General features: G+C 40.1%; 1 protein-coding gene across 1 annotated transcript in view; it reads left to right on the top strand.

The window, feature by feature from the left end:
- Positions 1-7030: 7030 nt before the first annotated feature.
- Positions 7031-19794, top strand: part of LOC114655379 (glutamate decarboxylase 1-like) — a 61397-nt gene continuing 48633 nt past the window's right edge. Inside the window, 7 exon segments of the mRNA XM_051930638.1 lie at positions 7031-7141; positions 7143-7176; positions 7178-7196; positions 10515-10577; positions 14149-14307; positions 14769-15011; positions 18500-18590. Of these exon segments, the coding sequence (XP_051786598.1) occupies positions 7119-7141; positions 7143-7176; positions 7178-7196; positions 10515-10577; positions 14149-14307; positions 14769-15011; positions 18500-18590 (632 nt within the window). The 5' untranslated portion in view covers positions 7031-7118.

Raw genomic sequence — 19794 nt, 5'->3', positions numbered from 1 at the left:
ATTCCCTACCCCTAACCTAACATTAGCATAATTCATGCATCACATAAATTAATAATAATTATTGAAATACAGTAATAATAGCAACAATAATACTGTAATACAACCATTTACAATGGCATTTTGATGCTATTCATTTTCATTTACTGTATCTTAATGGAAGCTCCACCATTAAAGCACAATGTCGTTAGTCAAGACTGTTGTGGACGCTAGGGGTCACTATTGCCCTGTGACACCCAACAGATAGACGTCCAGGACACACGTGTAAAAGCATGAAGTATAATGTTTGATATTTTTCTTAAATAAAGTACACAAAGCGCCACACATGCTACAATTCACCAATAGCAATAATCAATAATCACAATTATACAATCCTCCACTCCCAGCAGCTCCGTTACACACCCTCCCAACTCCAACTCTGCTTGCTGGGTCTCAAACAGTCCTTTATATATTTCATGATCCGGAAGTGCTTCTCCTCTTCTTCCGGGTCAAACGCCACATCATCATTCCTCCAGCATCCCAGAAGTATTGTGGGTTTCCGTCCTTGTGACTCCCCCAGGTCCTTTATGAGCTCCCCCTGGTGGCACCCACGGCACCAAACAGGGCTGAGAAAATGAACTCCATGTCCCATGATGCCCTGCGGGAATCCGGGGTACAGTTACCGTCCAGGGGAGCTGCCACCTAGCGTCCTGGGGGAGGCAGTGTCCTGGAAAGGCTGCCCTTCTCCACTCTTCCCATTCTGGGACGTCCCAGCTGGATTGAGCTGCCGGCCGTTTATCACACTGTATAAATTGACACACGGTTGATTTTGCGACTTCTCTCATTGCGTTAAGTATCATAGTTTGCTTGCGGTACCGATTTATTTGCACGAATCAGAGACACAGCGGCCCAAGGGGAGTGGGGCGGGGCCCCCCTCACTCACACACCAGCCTCGTACCAAATCTTATATCCACTTAGTTAGCGAACGAGAGACCTTCTTAACAGATTTAGATCTTTTTTTTCTAGAATTTGCTTGAACATTCCAGTTGATTTTGTGACTTCTCTCATCATGCTAAGAATCATAGTTCACTTGCAGGAGCGATATATTCGTGCTAATCCAAGACCGAGACTGTGGGCCGAGGGGAGAGGGAAGCGTGACGTCAGGAGTGGGGAGCCGGGCGGGCCCTCCTCACTGTCCTGTTTCACTAATACGCAGACAGAGCCGTGGGTCACGGCTAGTATATAAATATATATACTCACACACACACACACACACACATACATACATACATCCATCCATCCATTATCCAACCCGCTATATCCTAACTACAGGGTCACGGGGATCTGCTGGAGCCAATCCCAGCCAACACAGGGCGCAAGGCAGGAAACAAACTCTGGGCAGGGCACCAGCCCACTGCAGGGCACACACACACACACACCAAGCACACACTAGGGACAATTTAGAATCGCCAACGCACTTAACCTGCATGTCTTTGGACTTTGGGAGGAGACTGGAGTACCCAGAGGAAACCCACACAGACATGAGGAGAACATGCAAACTCCATTGGAATTTAATTCTAATTAAGAGACCCTCTTCAACCAAGACTGGGGACCTGGAGAAAACAGCAGAGCTTGTCGAAGCAAACCCGGGTCTCCTAACTGCGAGGCAGCAGTGCTACCCACTACGCCACTGTGCCATCCATCCATTTTCCAACCCGCTGAATCCGAACACAGGGTCACGGGGGTCTGCTGGAGCCAATCCCAGCCAACACAGAGCACAAGGCAGGAACCAATCCCGGGCAGGGTGCCAACCCACCGCAGGACACACACAAACACACCCACACACCAAGCACACACTAGGGCCAATTTAGAATCGCCAATCCACCTAACCTGCATGTCTACAATATATACTATACTATACTATACTATACTATACTATACTATACTATACTATACTATACGCTATTATATATACTGTACACCATATGGACTATATATTCGGAATGCCAGCCAGATAGGAGGCATTCCTATCCTATGGAAAAATGGAAGAATAGTCACCACTTGTGTGGTCCCCCTTTTGTTTAACTTGGTTGCATCCTGCTTTGAGGATGCTCTCATAGTGCATGTGTCTGACAATATATATATATATATATATATATAATATATTCATGGCATTCATAGTCTGAATCACAATCTGATTGTATGGGTGGTTACCTACCAGGTAACGCTTGTGGTTGGTCAGCAAGTCGGCTAACATCCGCCACGATGCCCTCAGTTGTGAGAAGCAGATCATAGAATGGTTGAAAATAGTTTACTGTCAAATAATGCAAAGAGTCATCGAAGGATGAAAGGCAGAACAAGAGAGACCTGGCAGTCCTGTGGCATAACATTCAGATAGATTTGAAAGGCACTATATATCAGATAGATAGATAAAAGACCTATATAATAGATAGATAGATAGATGAAAGACACTATATGATAGATAGATGAAAGACACTATATGATAGGTAGATAGATGAAACATCTATATGATACACAGATAGATAGATAGATAGATGAAAGACACTATATGATAGATAGATGAAACATCTATATGATAGATAGATAGATAGATAGATAGATAGATAGATAGATAGATAGATAGATAGATAGATAGATAGATAGATAGATAGATAGATAGATAGGTGGCTTGGCGATTCTAAATTGGCCCAAGTGTGTGTTTGTGTGTGTCCTGCGATGGGTTGGCACCCTGCCCGGGATTGGTTCCTGCCTTGTCCCCTGTGTTGGCTGGGATTGGCTCCAGCAGACCCCCGTGACCCTGTGTTCGGATTCAGCGGGTTAGATAGATAGATAGATAGATAGATAGATAGATAGATATTTGTTTAATTTTGTATGAAACAGCACCATCTTCTGGAAATAAAAGAAAAAACATTCTTCTCTTCACACATTCTACTTAATAACAACACACGTCTAAAACAGACACCTAAAAATAATGATATGTAATTTTTGATTAGTTGTCTTTTTCAATAACACTTGTAAAGACATTATCTGTATGATAATAAATGTCTTTTCGCTTAAGTATAAAGGTTTTACGATTTATATAAAAAGGCAGTTTGAATTTACCTATGACCTAAATTTGGTACATTGGTTCTCCATTCGTCATCGGCCTTTTCTTTTTAGGATGTTGTATCACTTTATGAATGTTCGGCATTTCTGCAATGGGAACCTTAAGAAACATAATGGTTAACAGTTGTTATGGCAACCAAATTGCCTATTATTACGCAGTCTGTGCAGCTCCGTCTCTGTCGCCACACGTTATATAAAAGCTTTCAGCTCCACATATTAAAAACATAATGACAGTTTGAAAATCCTGCGACTGTCTTTTAGTTTCGGTTTTATTCTCCACACATCCGCCTGTTTGTCATTTTTTTTCCTCTTTCGTATTTGTGTATTTCTTCATTTTCTCAGATGAATAGTTAATACGCTCGTTTTTAAAGAGGCTGTCATATTAATATGTTTGTACAGTATTTTCAAAGAGGTAAATATTTTTTAAAGACATGAATAGATACTAGATACTGGGCCTTAATGTTTTCCAGTCCTTATTTCCAGCTGCATATGGCCTGTCCATTTCTTTCCAGAAAGTAGGACGCTGTGCTAAAGAACGTAATGCATTTGAACAAGGAGGCTGTCCAAGTGCTGAATTAAAATGTGATTTCCTTGCGCTTTCTCTCTGAAACGTGACTTTACCAGACGTCCTACGGCGAAACCGAACCTAAAAAAACAAACTATCCCTGTTAGAGACTCTCCAAATTGTCCCAGTGGCATTGAACACTGGCATGAGTGCCACTGTGTCCTGATTAAACCCCGGGCTGTGCGTGGGCAGGTAAAGTAAAGCACCAGGCTGTCCGTTCGATCAGCACCAACTCCCGAGCCCCACCGCTGATTCTCTGTGTCGCGCCGAACAAGACCTTTCAACCCGCCTGTGCTCCATAAGCAGCAATGTCGAAACAAATGCACCGTGAAGCTGGTTCTGTTGGTCGCTTTGGGCAAAAGCGTCCACGAATGTATAAATGCATATGTAATGTATTTAAATGTCACCCCTTTAGTCTGAGGGGAGGCTGCGCGTTGTTATTTGCCGCTAACTATGCACACCATCACAAAATTAAGAGAGATGGATGTGCATATATATTTGTTCGGATTCAACACCCGTAACATTTTTGCGAGAGAAAAAAAAGCGAACTGTAAAAGTGGTAATGTCAGAGTAATTAAAATAACACATCTTCACGCTGGTTCGACATAGCATGCAATATTCGTTCTTTCCAAGGAAATCTGAGCTATGCCGTGTTCATGTCATTTTCTTAAATAAAGCTGCTTCTTTATAGTTTAATTACTTTAACATTTCATAGCCATGCGTGTCTTTTTAAACCCCTGTCTTGTTATCTGTAGTTATCCTTTGTTGTAAAAGATGGCATGATTTTTTCGAACACTTTACTTATTCCTTAGCGTTCGTTTTGTTCTGCTCAGTAAATTCGGGTTATATTTAGTTTAACGTCAAAATCAGCACCGACTTTCTTTTACGTCCTCTGTACAATAAGAGACGCGGGTCATATTAAATATAACTGTCGTATTGGGATTGTGAGAAAATACCGTTATGTACATTTGGTTGCGTGTGTTGGTGGCGTGAGGGAGCTGTGTTCGCCCAGCCGCCTACTTCTCGACACCTAAATGTCTAGAGGTATGCAGCCGTACTGGCGTGGCGGTTGGTGATTGCTTCAGAGTAGAGCGCTACTGCCATAAAAGGTAAAATAAAAATCTTAAGAAACTCCTACAAGACGAAAGGTCGCCGTTCCTATACTAGTCTTGTGGAGGTGCGTCTCTCGGAAAGCACACAGGAGTACAGCGTATGCTTTGTATAAAGAGAACTTTTAGAATCGACAGGCATGGATTTCCACAAGAAGGTTCCCTTGAATGAAATGGCTTTATTTTTCAGCTAATTAAAACGCGTGTCTGGAATGTTTGAAACTTAAATTAGGAAAACACAAGCAATTAGATATTGTGTCTAGAAATTAAACAAACGGAATCCCAGAAGTACGAATCTCCATCGCCCCCTTGTGGTCATTTCTCGTCTCTCTCGCTCTCTCTCTCTTTTCCAAACATAAGCCTGCCGGTGTCACAGGAGCAAAGAAGGTTGCGAAAAAAAAGTCCATTGGGTAGAACTCCATATATGCTGTTGTAAGAGTTGCCACTATCACTCCCAAAAGCAACACCAGAAGCCAAGTGCTCTGGGTGAGTGCATCACCTTACAGAAGAACTTTACCGTCAACCTCAATAAAGAAATGGTGGGAGTGGTGTGTGTGGGCGGTGTACTGGAAGGCGCCGTGTTTCCATCATTTTTTTTTTTTTTTTTTGAATTTTTATTGTCATTAAATGTCAAATCGTTTTCCTGGAAGCTAAAAAATCTCGGCGCCTCCGCCCGTCCCCTCCCCTCCCCTCCCCTCCCTCGCCCGTCTCTCCACATATGGAGCGCACTGAGGACGTAGCGCGGTTACTCATAGGGTCAAACTTGCGAAAAGTCCATTCTTCGTGATCGTAATCCGTAATCGACATTATAAACCCCAAAGGCAACCAAAACACCTGCAAATAAAGTCACGTTTGACGGGGAAAAAAGGACATTGCGCTCCATGATTTTTTTTTTTTTTTTTTTTTTGCAGACAAAGCGGATTTGGTCGATACCGAAAGAACCCCAACCAACATCAGAAGGAGGTGTTCGTGTGACTCATGCGTGCGTAGTAACGGATAAATAGGCGATTCACGCTTTAAAAACAGCAACTGAAACGTACTTCAACAAAATAAAAGGGTCACAGCACTGGATGGATTTGTGCCGCCGAATGAAATTCAGACCTTCTTTTTCTTGGAGACTTATAAAGATTCTTTGCGATTAGTGACCCCTGTGCCTTTTCCTGGGTTCGTTTCCTCGGGGTCTGCTACCTGTTTGCCCACCTGGACCGCCAGCACGGTAAGATTTCGATGCACGACATCTCCTCATATTGATTATCTGCGTATACGAAGAGATGCAGGATCCTATTAATTGCAACTTTTTTTTTCAGAGTAATGTTGTATTTCATTTGCTTTGTGATTATCTTGTAAAACGTTTTGAATAATAATTGGCTTTTTTACGATAAAAATTGGATCGGAAAAGAGATTTTAACGAAAGCCCAAATTCTGAAATCCCTCTTCAACGACTGCTTCGTAAACCTTTAAGATCAACAAACCTGAACCTCCACAAAACTGAACCATTTTTATTACAAACTTATAAATTGTGATACGGCTTTCTAAAGAGCTGCAACTTGTTGGATTTTCGTAAACTCTGTCGTTTCTTTTATAGGGGCAGTGAATTTAAATTTTCCGTAGCACCGATAATTTGGGGGTTTAATCTTAATTGGTAAATCGATCCTGCGTTTAGCCAATCAATTTACTATGTGAAGGGCTGAATTTACAGTCATCATTAATATTGTTCACGATTTATTGCACTGGAAAAAAACAGCCAAAGACATTTATATCGTCCCCCTTTTTTCCCGATTATCGGCGATGACATGTTAACGGGGTGATTTATTTAAGTATGAAGAGCTAAAATTTTGACAGCAACGATTTTAGACGGCGCAAATTCGGATGACAAATCAGAAATTAGACATTTGGTAATTCCACCGAAGAAAAACAAGTTATTTATTAATACGTGTTCAAATAAAACCGCTTATATTTTCATCATCCATTATCCAACCCGCTATAGCCTAACTACAGGGTCACGGGGCCGCTTATATTTAAAATCTGTAATATACAGAAAAGTAATTGATTTGACTTTGGTGCTGATTTCTTGCAGTGCGATAAAAAATAAAATTCTTAAGTCACACCTATGCGAAAAAATCGCTGAATTTGTAGTTCATGCCGAGCCTTTCTGCTTCTATACGAGTTTTTTTTTTCTCTTAGAGTATATTTCTGTTTAATCCGATGGTTGCACTTTTATGATTAACACATTTTCATTTGCTGTGCAGTTAACCATTGCTGTCCATCTTTATAAAATAAGAGGCGCTTGCGGGGTGGTGACAATACACGTCGAGAGAGAAGAGTTTTTTATCTCAAGACTAATGGCATCATCCGCACCTTCTTCCCTCTGGCGGTGGCCCGGATCCCAACTCCTCTAATTTTACGACCTCCTTCTACAAGTAAGGTCTCTGATGCTGATAAAATGCTATTTCACTTCTGTTATTTACACTGCCCTGACCCGCCATAATCCTTATCTAAAAAATAAAAGTGAAAAATTCGAAAGTATGCGACAAAATTCAACAGCAAAATAAATTGCCTTTACGGCAATCCATTAAATCCAGATCTTGCTATTCTTACTAGAACATTAAGCATCTACTCTCTGTCTCTCCTTTTTTTTTTGGAAATATGACCAGCAGCTATTTTTTTTTTATAACCGTCCACAGAAGATTTCAATAAATCCAATTTGTGAATTTTAAGAAATTGCAGGTGCGCAGGAGAATCTGATTACATGTGAGACGTGCAACGCGAGCAAAGCGCACCTCCCGAAATAAATTCGTTAATCATCGAGGTTTTTATTTTTGTTTTTGTTTTTTTTTACTTACATGTAATGGTAATCTTTGCCAGTTATCCGAAAGCGTCTGAGATGAGCGGTTCGACATACAATAAGATGAAAATGCCTCTAATTGCCCGGCACAGAATACTCTCTAATCGGCCTCGGCTCTACACTTAGCTTCTTGGAGTGTCACTAACAGCGAGACAGGGCGAGTGTGTCGGGGACAGATAGGAGCAGTTCTGCCTCAGCAATCTTCTCATCTGCTGTGGGCAGGGAAAAAGAAGTTCGATGGCATAATTGCCCAACACATCGTCTGGCTACAAAAAAAAAAAAAAAAAAAAGATGGCCCTCGGTCACCATGATGAATGTTTTTGACCCAAAGGGGGGCGATAATGCGAGAGCGCACTTCTGTAATGTGTTACTTAATTGGAAGCAGAACGAGTCCAAACCTAAAATCAAGGCGCTGGACACAAATAAGCCCTCGGATATTTTTAAATATCTCTTTTAAAACAGTGTCGTCTATCTAAATTTGTTTTGATGATGAAGATGATAATGTGTGCGTTGTCTACCTCGATAAACTTTTGCTTTGTTGTTTGCGTAAAACGTCCTCTGGCAGTGATTTTATTTAGCTTCTAAATTCCACTGTCGGTCAATGAAACGATTGTTTATTATAGTAGCTTCATATATCGTATATACCATTCATATGCAGGGTTAAATTTACATTTATTTAAGTTTCAGCCTGTTTTTAATCGCTATTGACCTGCATTTACTTACACAAGTCAATAGACTTACCTATTCCTATACACCCTTAGAAATAACGGTTCTGAAAGGGCGCTTTGTGTGGCTTACCCTTTCAGCAAAAGAACCTTTTCATTCTGGGTAGCGATCTTTTAATACGAAGTTGGTTCTTTAGCTTTGATAAGTTTCCGAATTTGTTTACAAAACAGAAATCTTTAACGTATAGTAGGCAGGATAACTAACGGATGAAGAAGACATGAAGCAAGCCGGTATGACTGTATGCAGCGAGGGTCCTTTTAAAGCCAGGAACCCACTGGTATTTCACAAATCCGTTACCATCTTTTTGTGGTTATTTGTGGAGCCTGTTCCAGACACAAGCCTGGAACTTGTGGGAACCCTATGGCATCGCTCTAAAGCACCACTGTGGCACCATTATGCTTAAGAGTGTAGGTGCTGTGCTTTACACACACACACACACACACACACACATATATATATATATATATATATATATGTGTGTGCGTGTGTGTGTGTGTATATATATATATATATATATAATATTATATATATATCTATAATGTGTGTGTATATGTATATGTATATATGTATATGTATATGTATATATGTATATGTATATGCATATGTATATATGTATATGTGTATATATATATGTATATATATGTATATGTGTATATATATATGTATATATATGTATGTGTATATATATATATATATATATATATATATATATATATATATATATATATATATAAAAGCACCAGAGAGTTGGCCGAGTCTTGGCTATCAGATGAAAATGCCATCAACAGACACTTGGACATAAACCCAGCATATGCCAACTTAAGAAGGACATATGCACTTTAATTTAACGATAACCCCCCCCCCCCCCCCCTTTTTGATCATACGGACTTAGTCACCTCCACCCACCCCCCACTAAATGTGTTGCTATATATTGCCTTTGATTCTTGTAAGTCTAAGCATTATCCTCTGATGAAGACCCCGGATTAGGGGTTGAAAGCTCAGGAATAAAACTATTTTATGATACGTGATTCGTTTTTTCTCCCTTTGTGGATCTCCAACTGCAAATATGCAAACCGTATCACAGACCTTCTCTTCCATATATATATATATATATATATATAAAATATACATATATATTCAAAATAATATGTATATTTTACGCTTTCTAGTATTCCGTTTTCTATTATTACATTATTATTATCAGGCTAACGTCTTTAACCCAATGCGACTAACGACATTTGGTTCCGTTTCTTTTGTTCTTTCCAGATGGAGCACAGGGCAGGTGAAGTGACCTGCTCATGGTCACAGCCGGTCAACAGCGGGATTTGAAACCACAGCCTCACGGACTGAGGTCCAAAGTCTTAACCAGTACGCCCAGCTTCAGGTTTTATCGCGCGTGTCGATAAGCCCTACTCAGTCCACCTTAATGTCGATTGGGGCAAAAATGTTAAACTTGCTCATCCGAAACGTATTCTTCAAAGTATGACCTGAATCTTCTAATTCTTGCAGCCATAAGACGCAATAAAGAATTAACGAAATAAAATGCTGTGGCTATGCAAGGCTTGGGGAAGAATTTGGATTGCAGTTTTTTTTTTCTTGTTTATTTTTGTATTTTTTACATTAAAACTCTTAACATGAAGGATATATGAAACACAAAGTTGTTTTTAAAGCGGGCTGTCCTGAGTCTGGCCGAAGGCTAGTCATGCAGGTCCGATTTAGTCAAATACTATTTTTTCACCCAATTAATTTCTGAACCCTTCCCCCGACCCCATTTCATGCAGTTTATTTTAAACTGCCATTTTGTCGGAGCCGTGCCAACACGTATTAGACATTCACTTCTCAGCCGGCGCTGCTAATAATCTGTGAAGTGATTAGAGAAATTCTACACAAAAGGAAAATGGAAGCCAAAAATGGGTTCCGTGTGATCGAGAATCTTTGAGGCTGAATGCTTTTAATTGCGTGGGATGGTCCATGGGATCCCTGATGGACTGTCGCCCTCTCCAGTGGTTGTTCCTGCCTTGTGCCCGATGCTTGCTGAGATGGGCTCCAGCCACCTCATGAACCCACTCAGGATAAACGGGCTTTAAAAAGGATGGATGGACGGATATACCTGGAAACCTGGTGTTCTGCAAGTGGCATTCAATTTTTTTTTATGTCTTGCTTTCAGCTTATGACACCTGGTGTGGGGTCGCTCATGGATGCACACGGAAACTGGGAATGAAAATCTGTGGTAAGTTTGTTTAATGTACCTTTTTACACCTTGTATGAGACAATAGCACAAGTTTTTTTTTACACAAGTATGACTCACGAAACGAGCCGCAACTAACCCCCCGTTAATCGCGTCAATCTTCTACGCTATACTATATATATATATGGCCACGTTAATCTTAGCGTTTACTACTAGCGTTACTGGGCGATGTTGTTGTGGTGTTACTTGATGAACTGAGAGTTCGCAGGTACGCTGATGCCCCCATCTTGTCGATTCCCATCTAAATGACGGAAATTTAAATTAAGATTTACAAATAAAACCTGGGCCTGTCTGGGCGATGGTAACAAGCCTTCTGCGCCATCTAGTGGTACAGGGGGGAAAAGTCACTAAGGACAACTCAGTAGGGGAGTGATTAACTACCTGGCAATGGAGGACACCTCTTTACAAGATCCAGATTATTAATCGTTAGCAATATATTGGAAAGATGACATAAATTATTCTGATGACAGATATGAACATGTCACTCAAATGTTGTGTTGGCCTACCCCCGACATTATAGGACTTAGAAGGGGAATCAACCCAGGACTAGACGTCCATCTGTTACCTACTCGAGCACCTACACATGCGCCGGGTGTATTTGGAGCCTCCTAATCCCAAACACGCAGATCTTTTCAGACATGGATAAGACAGATCGTCTGAAATGTGTAGATAGTGACAGGGTACAGGCATATGAAACCCAGGGCTACACTTTTAAAAATAAAGGTGCCCAAGTAGTTCATGAAAACATAAGGGAACCATTTGATTTCCAAAAGAAGCATCCAAGTGAAGGATCCAGAAAGAACTTTTATTTATAGGTGTAAACAGAGTTCATAAAGAGCCATGAAGAGATGACAACAGATTTATGAAGTATCAATGGCTTTGTGTTTTTTAGAAAGGGCTCTCATTGCATATATAATCACAAGGGCTCACTTCAGGTTTTCTTGATCTGCCTACTACACCTTTTATCGTTTTGTCCACACATTGGATTTTTTTTTTTTGCAAAAGCCAATGAACCAGTTTCATATGTGAAGAACACTTCATGGAACAAATTGTTTATTTGTCAAGTAATGACTCCTCAAGGAACCACACGACCCAGTAAAGTGCCATCAAAGAACTGTCTTATTTTAGGAGTGAGGAGTGTAATTCGAGATGATTTGGTGGCTCATTACTTCTCAATTTCCGAGGACTTGAGGTCCTTTTACGAGCCAGCTGTAAAGTTAGCCTCCTCACAGCACCAGAAGCTCCACTGGTTTAAAACTTCAAATAACTTCTTGTATTGATACTCCGGTAAATCAAGTTTTAAATCTGTCTGAATCTGTAATCTGGTCCACAGGTATAATGAAGCCCATCCCAGCAGTATGAGGGGCCCTGGTTCTGCTCGGACCACTTTAAAACTGCCAATCAACACAGTTCACTAGGCTTGTGAATACAGGAGAAAAAAATTATCCAGACAACAACACGAGGAGCCTGAAGGCAAAAAACGTGCGCAGTTCACGTCGATCATATGATCCCCACTTAGCGTTGTGAACACATTTGGTGTTTAGTTCCGTTACTTCTGCTATTTTTCATTCTCACCAAATCCGTTTTCCAGTTTTGAAAATACATATAGCACCTTTCACAAGATGTATGGTTAAGATAACAGGAATATGCAGTATATTTAATTATTATTGTATTATTAGTTGTGGAAGATTGCAACAAAGCTGAAGAGAATACATTCTTCTCCTGGTGTGTGCGTAGCCGCCACTGAGCTTCTCTTCTTCTTTTACGGGGAATAGTCTGTCTGTACATTAAAAAAATTCTGTTATATCCGCATATTAGGAGCCTTTTCAGCTTTATATTCCAAGAAATATTCTTTCAAATAAACAATGGTTCTACGAAGAACCCCGTGAAGTGTTATTATAAGGAACCGTTACTTTAATCGCGTGCGTTCTGTATACCAAACCAAATCGGCAGTGTTAAGTGATAACCTGTATAAACAGCCGAGGTGCGGTCTTTCTCGTTTATTTAAGGGTTACAATAATCCAGAAAGGTTCTCGGAAGCACTGCCTATAAAAAAAATGTTTTCAGATGGACGATTCTTAGAAAATCCCGTTTCGGTGACAAAGAAATGGTTCGATTTGCGTCCACAATGGCCCCACCACCTATGTAAGGAGTTCAGCAAACCTTACTGGAGACCAAACAACAAGAGAAAAAAAATCCATATTGTGAGTGGGAATAAAATATTGCTGCTTTCAGTATCATGGATTTGCAGCTTTGGATTTATCGGCTCTTATCGCTCAACACAAGAAGGGGGTTAACTGGCTTAACAAAAATTAACCAGCAATTTATTAAATGGCAATTCGTCGACCTTCTGTTTCCATGAGATAGGCGAACCCTGTGTGTTGTCCAAATCAGAGGAGGTGTTTGCTTAGCAGTGTGGAGGATTGAACTCCTGCGGGCTGTGTCTTTTGTGCACTAATCGGGGCTGAATATCTCATTTCAATTAATAGGAAACTGACAAATTAGATAACCGGGTTACAACCAGAGATGGAAATAGTGTTGAAATTAACTAAGGCAATATGATCAACCTATATGGTCACGTAATGAGCGCAGCATTTGATCCTAGAAAATATATTTTTAGGTTGCCATTTTCATAACGGGAGTACAAACTGTAATCGTGGCGCGGGTCTTTAAAGTGAATGACAAGGATTTAATGAACCATTTTGTTATCCTTTTTGAAAGTGTCCACAGAGATGCCGCTCCTCTAATAGAAAAGCCTTACCTTCATTTTCCTCCGCGAATAGCTCCGGTAACGCATGGCTGCGTCCTCTTTGTTCCCCTCCTTTGGACCAGATAACATGTTACCAAAAAAAAAAAAGAAGTGGATTACCAAGATCCTCTTCCATTTTTATTTTTGATATTTCTAGAGTGGTTTTAATATACACACAATGAAGCATTTGATAAGGATTATCACTTTTACACCCACAGTTACGTTTAATTCAGTTAGCTTTGTACTTCGGCGCTGTGAAAGGTGCTATATAATAGCTTCTAGTGTTTCTGGTTTTTTTTGGCAAGCGCGTAGTATTTTTGTTTGCTCTTCTTCTTTCGCGGTCAACAGCACATACGAAGATGGCCTGTCATGTAGATTCACATTAATGAAGGCTTCTTTTTGTCCTGAATTGTATCCTGCAGGCTTGGGTTGCATTGACCCGTTCCATAGCCCTTCCCCAACGGCTGGCTTGATGAAGTGGAATCTGTCCGAGAGATTTAATAAGAATTTACCATTGCACTAAATGGCGAATATTGGTTTTTGCATGGCTGGTTTTCATGCTGATGTCACGCGGCCTCAACCTCCTACAGGCAAATTGTCCCCCACCATAAATACACAAACAACAGAAAGATTTCAAATCAAAATCGCCAAAGCTGACCCATTCTTAACTATACTTAAAAAAAAGAAGTATATATATATCTTAAAAAATCTTACTTCAGAATAAGTAGCGGGGATTTAACCTTTGGACGATGCTAGGGCACAGTAACAGGACACCTCTCTCTTCTACACCCTGTAATAATGTAGGGTTCTTGCAACGGAACAACAGCCTGGAAGACAAAAGCCGGATAGTGAGTTCCTTTAAGGAGCGCCAGGCCGCCAAGAACCTTCTGTCCTGTGAGAACATTGACAGAGACCCCCGGTTCAGACGCACTGAGACAGACTTCTCGAATCTCTATGCAAGAGGTAAAGCAATCCAACTTTATATACGATCTCTGGTCAAGTAACGGTTTAGATTTGAACTAACCGCCTAATAGAGGTATAGAATGCACACGGCTCAAATTCATAATGTTATCTTTTGTAAAGTGTTATTTTTCTAGATGTTTGAACAAGTTTAATATATGACTTTTGGCATAAGTGCGTCTCCTTTAATGACGCGTATTTTACTTTTAAAGAAAATAGACCTATTGTTTTTGTAAATGTTGACACTTTTTTATTGTAAATTACAGTTATCGCATGATAATGTTCTATTTTAAGTGCAGTTGATACATTTTTTTTTTTTACCTTTTATCCTAAAATAATTAACCATTGAACGGCTGTAAAGCACTGTGGTGTACCCTGCGACGGTGCAGCCTTTATGCAGTGCAGTGCGCCGAAAGCGCCACCAGCGAAGCTGCGACTGTAACGCGTTCAATTTGTTAATCCAGATTTACTGCCAGCCAAAAATGGAGAGGAGCCGACTGTGCAGTTCCTGCTTGAAGTGGTTGACATTCTCCTGAGTTATATCAAGAAGACTTTTGATCGCTCCACGAAGGTCTTGGATTTTCATCACCCGCACCAACTCTTGGAAGGAATCGAAGGGTTTAATCTGGAATTGTCTGACCAGCCCGAGTCTCTCGAACAGATCCTGGTGGACTGCAGAGACAGCCTGAAATACGGAGTGAGAACAGGTAACGGCCAGTTATTCTCGTGGGAAAACATCTGCCTCATTGCAATGCGATGCTTTGCTGTGGTGTATTTCATTTAAACGACTGACGTCTGTGTGTGAGTGCTAAAATAGTAGCATGATTTATACCGCTAGTATGTTGACTGTGAAAATTACAAAGTTAAACACTAAAATGTAGCCGTATTACTTATGTGGAGGTAATTCGTGGGCCCAATTCGTTTGTTCCGATTTGCAGGCGCGCTGACTGTTTCTTGTTATAATTTGCTAGCATTAAGGCCACCACTGCAAGGACCGTTTGATGATCATTTATCGTTTTTTAAATCAACGTTTGACGTGCGTGTTTTATTGATACCTACTATCTGGCAGGCGCCGTTATCCAAGTCACTTCCCTCATTTGAGATACAACTGGGTACATTCCTTTTGCTTTTACCAGTTGGAGCAAAGGCAGGTAAAGCGACTTGCTCATGGTTTCAAATTCATATAATAATAATAATTAATTCATTTCATTTATATAGCGCTTTTCTCAGTACTCAAAGCGCTTATATATTGTTTGTAAGCTAGCAGTTTCTACTTTAAATCTTTAATGACTACTATTGTCTCCTTCTTTATAATGACATCCCAGGTGAGTTGACTTGCTCATGGTTACAGATGTATAAACTACTGCCCGCAGTTTCTGTTTTAAATCTTTTATCATTTCTAGTGTCCCCTTGTTTATAATGACCTCAGAAGTGAAGTGACTAGCGGGACTTTTACCCCAAACCTCAGGTCTTGAAGTCCAAAGCCTTAACCGTTACGCCTCACCGTACTAGTATAATAATTTATAACATTGTATTATCAGCTGAAATTGATATAAACTTAAATCGAATTAACAACTGGGTGTCATTTCCTTACGGGATTTAACACAAACTCCAGATATCCGAATGCATGTCATTGTTCCCAAACGGTACATCAGTTCTTAGACGTGTTCGGAATTTGTTTTAAACATCTAAACAAATCTGTCGCTAATTTATGCTTAACACACAAAGCCATGAAACATTCGCTTGTTTGCTGTGATCAACAGTTGATTTCGTTGTTTGTTTACTAAAAGATCAATCATTTAAATTTTTTTTCGATTCTTTGATGTTTAATCTCATTTTTAATATCACTTCGTGCAATTTTATGGATTGGTGTGGTCTGTGGTGGTTAAGGCTTCGGATCAACGGTTGATTGCATTTTTTAAGCGTAATTTCTTTTTTAATATTTGATATTAAAATTCATTTTGTTAATACCACCCCCTAACTTTTTTATGGAATGACAGGGTGGCGTAGTAGTGAAGGCTTTGGAATAACAGTTGATTTTTATTATTATGTTTTTTAAAGTTTACTCATTTAATTTTTCCTGAATCGTTGATACTTAATCTACATTTTTAACATCACTCCATATCGCTTTATGGAATAGTAGTGTGGCGTAGTGGTTAGGGCTAAGAAAGAAAGAAAGAAAGAAAGAAAGAAAGAAAGAGAAAGAAAGAAAGAAAGAAAGAAAGAAAGAAAGAAAGAAAGAAAGAAAGAAAGAAAGAAAGAAAGAAAGAAAGTAAGTTTTGAATGGGACGTCATTAGTCAAAAATCAACTAATCATTGTGGCTCTGGGGCTAAGGATCTGTGCTGGTATCCAGAAGGTTGCCGGTTCGAATCCCCGTCACTGACAAAAGAGATTCTACTCTGCTGGGCCCTTGAGGAAGACCCTTAACCTGTAATTGCTCCAGGGGCGCTGTACAATGGCTGACCCTGCGCTCTTACCCCAAGGGGTATGCGAAAACTAACAAATTTCTAATACGAGAAATCGTATAAGACGAAATAAAGAACAAAAAAAAAAATATTGTCGTAATTGCCGTGTTAGCCATTATGGATGCAATGAGAAGTCAAGCAAAATTGCACTTTTTATTGGCTAACTACAAAGATTACAATATACAAGCCTTCAGGGCAACTCAGGCTCCTTCTTCAGAGAAGATGTGTTGCTTTGAAAGCCTGCATATTGTAATCTGTTCAGTTACAGCCAATAAAAGGTGTCATTAAATCCATTTTGGCTAACATTACAACACACTAATGTCGTAAGTAAAAAAACAACTCACGCCCCCCCCCCCCCCCCCCCCCCCCCCCCCCCCCCCCCCAAAAAAAAAAAAAAAACAAAAAGCAATGACTCATTTATATTTCAGATAAGAAAAATCACCTAATTATTCTCAAATTTGCCAATTGCCTCCTGAACGCACCACCGTTCCGCAGAAGAATCGACAATTGCGATCATTTTCTAGAATTTATATTCTAAGTTACACTCTGGCTTTCATAATGCCATGAAATAATCTCAACATGCCACACTGCCTATTTGATTTGAAGAAAGAAAGAAAGAAAGAAAGAAAGAAAGAAAGAAAGAAAGAAAGAAAGAAAGAAAGAAAGAAAGAAAGAAAGAAAGAAAGAAAGAAAGAAAGAAAGAAAGAAAGATGCACAGTAGATGGAGATATACGCTTAGATAAAGAAACTAAACGGCTGCTGCTTCTCCATAACAAAGGCCGCGTGGCGTTTTGGTTGAGGCTTTGAGCTTCAAAAACTGAGGTTGCGGGTTCACATGTCACTGCAAGTGTGACCCTGAGCGAGTCACTTTACCTGCCTGCGCTCCAATTGTTAAAAGAAAAGGATCCGATTGTACCTCAAATGTTGTAAGTCGCCTTGGATAAAGGCATCAGCAAAGCCACTGTTACCATTTATTATACTGTAGCTTGCCTGTTAACATTAATAAAATGCTGTTCTATACGTTTCTTTGTATTAAGAGATGTATTCCCGCAAGAGTTTAGCAGTAAACATATTTACCAGAACACTTTTCTGTGATTAATTCATGTTTAATAGCTTTAAAATATTTGTAGGCAGCGTTCCAAATGGGCCACACCTGCTCCGCTTTTTAAACTGGATGCTAGTGGACTCCAGCCGTGCACGCGATTGTGCGAATTTTCTCTGATTTTGATTTTAAACAAATCTCCTCCTGCTTTGAACGGATCTTTTACACCCGTAATGATTTTTTAAACTTACCATAAACCGATTTATTTTTTAAAAGTTACTTGCCATAAACAGATTAATTAATTAATTTTATTTATTTATTTATTTATTTAGTTGCTTGCTTTTTTGTTTTAATTGAAATGAGTACTTCACAATTGCACGGTCCAGGAGCCGTACATAACTTTAAAGGGGTAGGGGGAGTTACTGATATGTTAAATATTGCTCATATAAGCTAGCAAAAACGACGCATCTGCAGCATTAAATTGAATCTTTTTTCCTGTAGAATATTTCGCTTGACCCAGATCTAGCAGGTTACTGTTTGGCACCTCCACAAACGAATTGCCACACGCAATGTGAAAACGTTCATAATACAGTATAACGAACACGGTTGCTCCAGAGAATGACATGATTTCTTATCATTGTGTTTGAGACGTAATGTTTAATTATTTCTTTTCTCCTCCATCTGTAGGTCACCCGAGATTCTTCAATCAGCTTTCCTCCGGACTGGACATCATAGGTTTAGCAGGAGAATGGCTCACGTCGACTGCCAATACAAACATGTAGGTCTTGGGTTCCTCTTGCCTCTCCGTTTTGTTACCGAGTCATGTAGTTTAAGCAGACACCTTGCTTGACAAGCTTTAAGATGTGTTTGGATGCGATAGTGGGACCTCTTAGCTACGAGCTAAACAAACGAGTTGAATGGTCCCCTTGTTGGTCAAATTTCTTAGGGAAAACAATTCTTCATCTCTGGGTGTGAGAAAATAAATGTCCAGGTATCGTGGATGAGAGCAGAACTTTACGATGTCGACATGAATTCATTTTCGAGGTGAATAGGATTGACGAGCTTGTTGGACTAAATGGCTTGTTCACATCATGAAGTTTTCTGTTTCTAATTTACATATGCCCGTTTTTTTTTTTAATAAAGCGCCACCTATGGTGAAAAAAATAATGCAATCCATTTTTCCAAACCAAAAAGCCCCCAATTGTTAATATTGATCTACTTGTTCAAACAAATGTTTTGCAAGCAATTAGTATTGGCTATTAATGCTTCATTCGTATTGCAGTACATACAATGGAAAACGACCAACGGAACAACACGTCCACTGTCCCTTTAAGGCTGGCATCCGTTAAATGAAATAGTGAGGTCCTACACGAGCCCGTGTTCAGTCGTTTCTTTTCTCGTCGGGTGTCAGAATGTGAACCACGTAATGACCCGAGAGGCGGCCAAGTCACGTGATCCCACCATGCCTATAAGGGTTCGCAAGAACAGCACAGCCTGCCTATTCATTCCGAAACAATCGTGGTACAAACCCTCAAGTCAAACTAAATTGCATATCGATCTAGAAACAGTGCTACATGGGTTTACATATGATCTGTGTACATGGCTTTTGGTGGGGGGGTGGGGGGTTGGGTGTTGTAAATTGACTTCAACGAAATTAATATTTTTTACCGGTGATTCAGATAATTGTATTGCTTTAAAGATATAGGTGGAATGAAACTGTATTCTGGTTGCCGTAATCTTGTCCCAGATTACAACTCAACGGTCCATTAACTTTGGTTGATTGTTGGCTGGTATCAACAGACGAGGCCATCCAGAAGCGGAAAGCGTTACCCTGGGCGATGCGAGCGGGGGGATGGGGCGGGGGGCTGGGGTGGCGCGTCAGGCTGAATCCGTCACCTCGAACGGCGACTCAAAAATAATTTGAAAACAGACAACAAAGCGACATTAGCTAAAGTTAAACGAGGACCCCTCGGAACGGCTTG

Source organism: Erpetoichthys calabaricus, chromosome 8 (genome assembly GCF_900747795.2).
Source record: "Erpetoichthys calabaricus chromosome 8, fErpCal1.3, whole genome shotgun sequence".
Classification (NCBI taxonomy): domain Eukaryota; kingdom Metazoa; phylum Chordata; class Cladistia; order Polypteriformes; family Polypteridae; genus Erpetoichthys; species Erpetoichthys calabaricus.
Note: the sequence above shows the minus strand (reverse complement) of the source record. Positions and strands in the feature narration are given on the sequence as shown.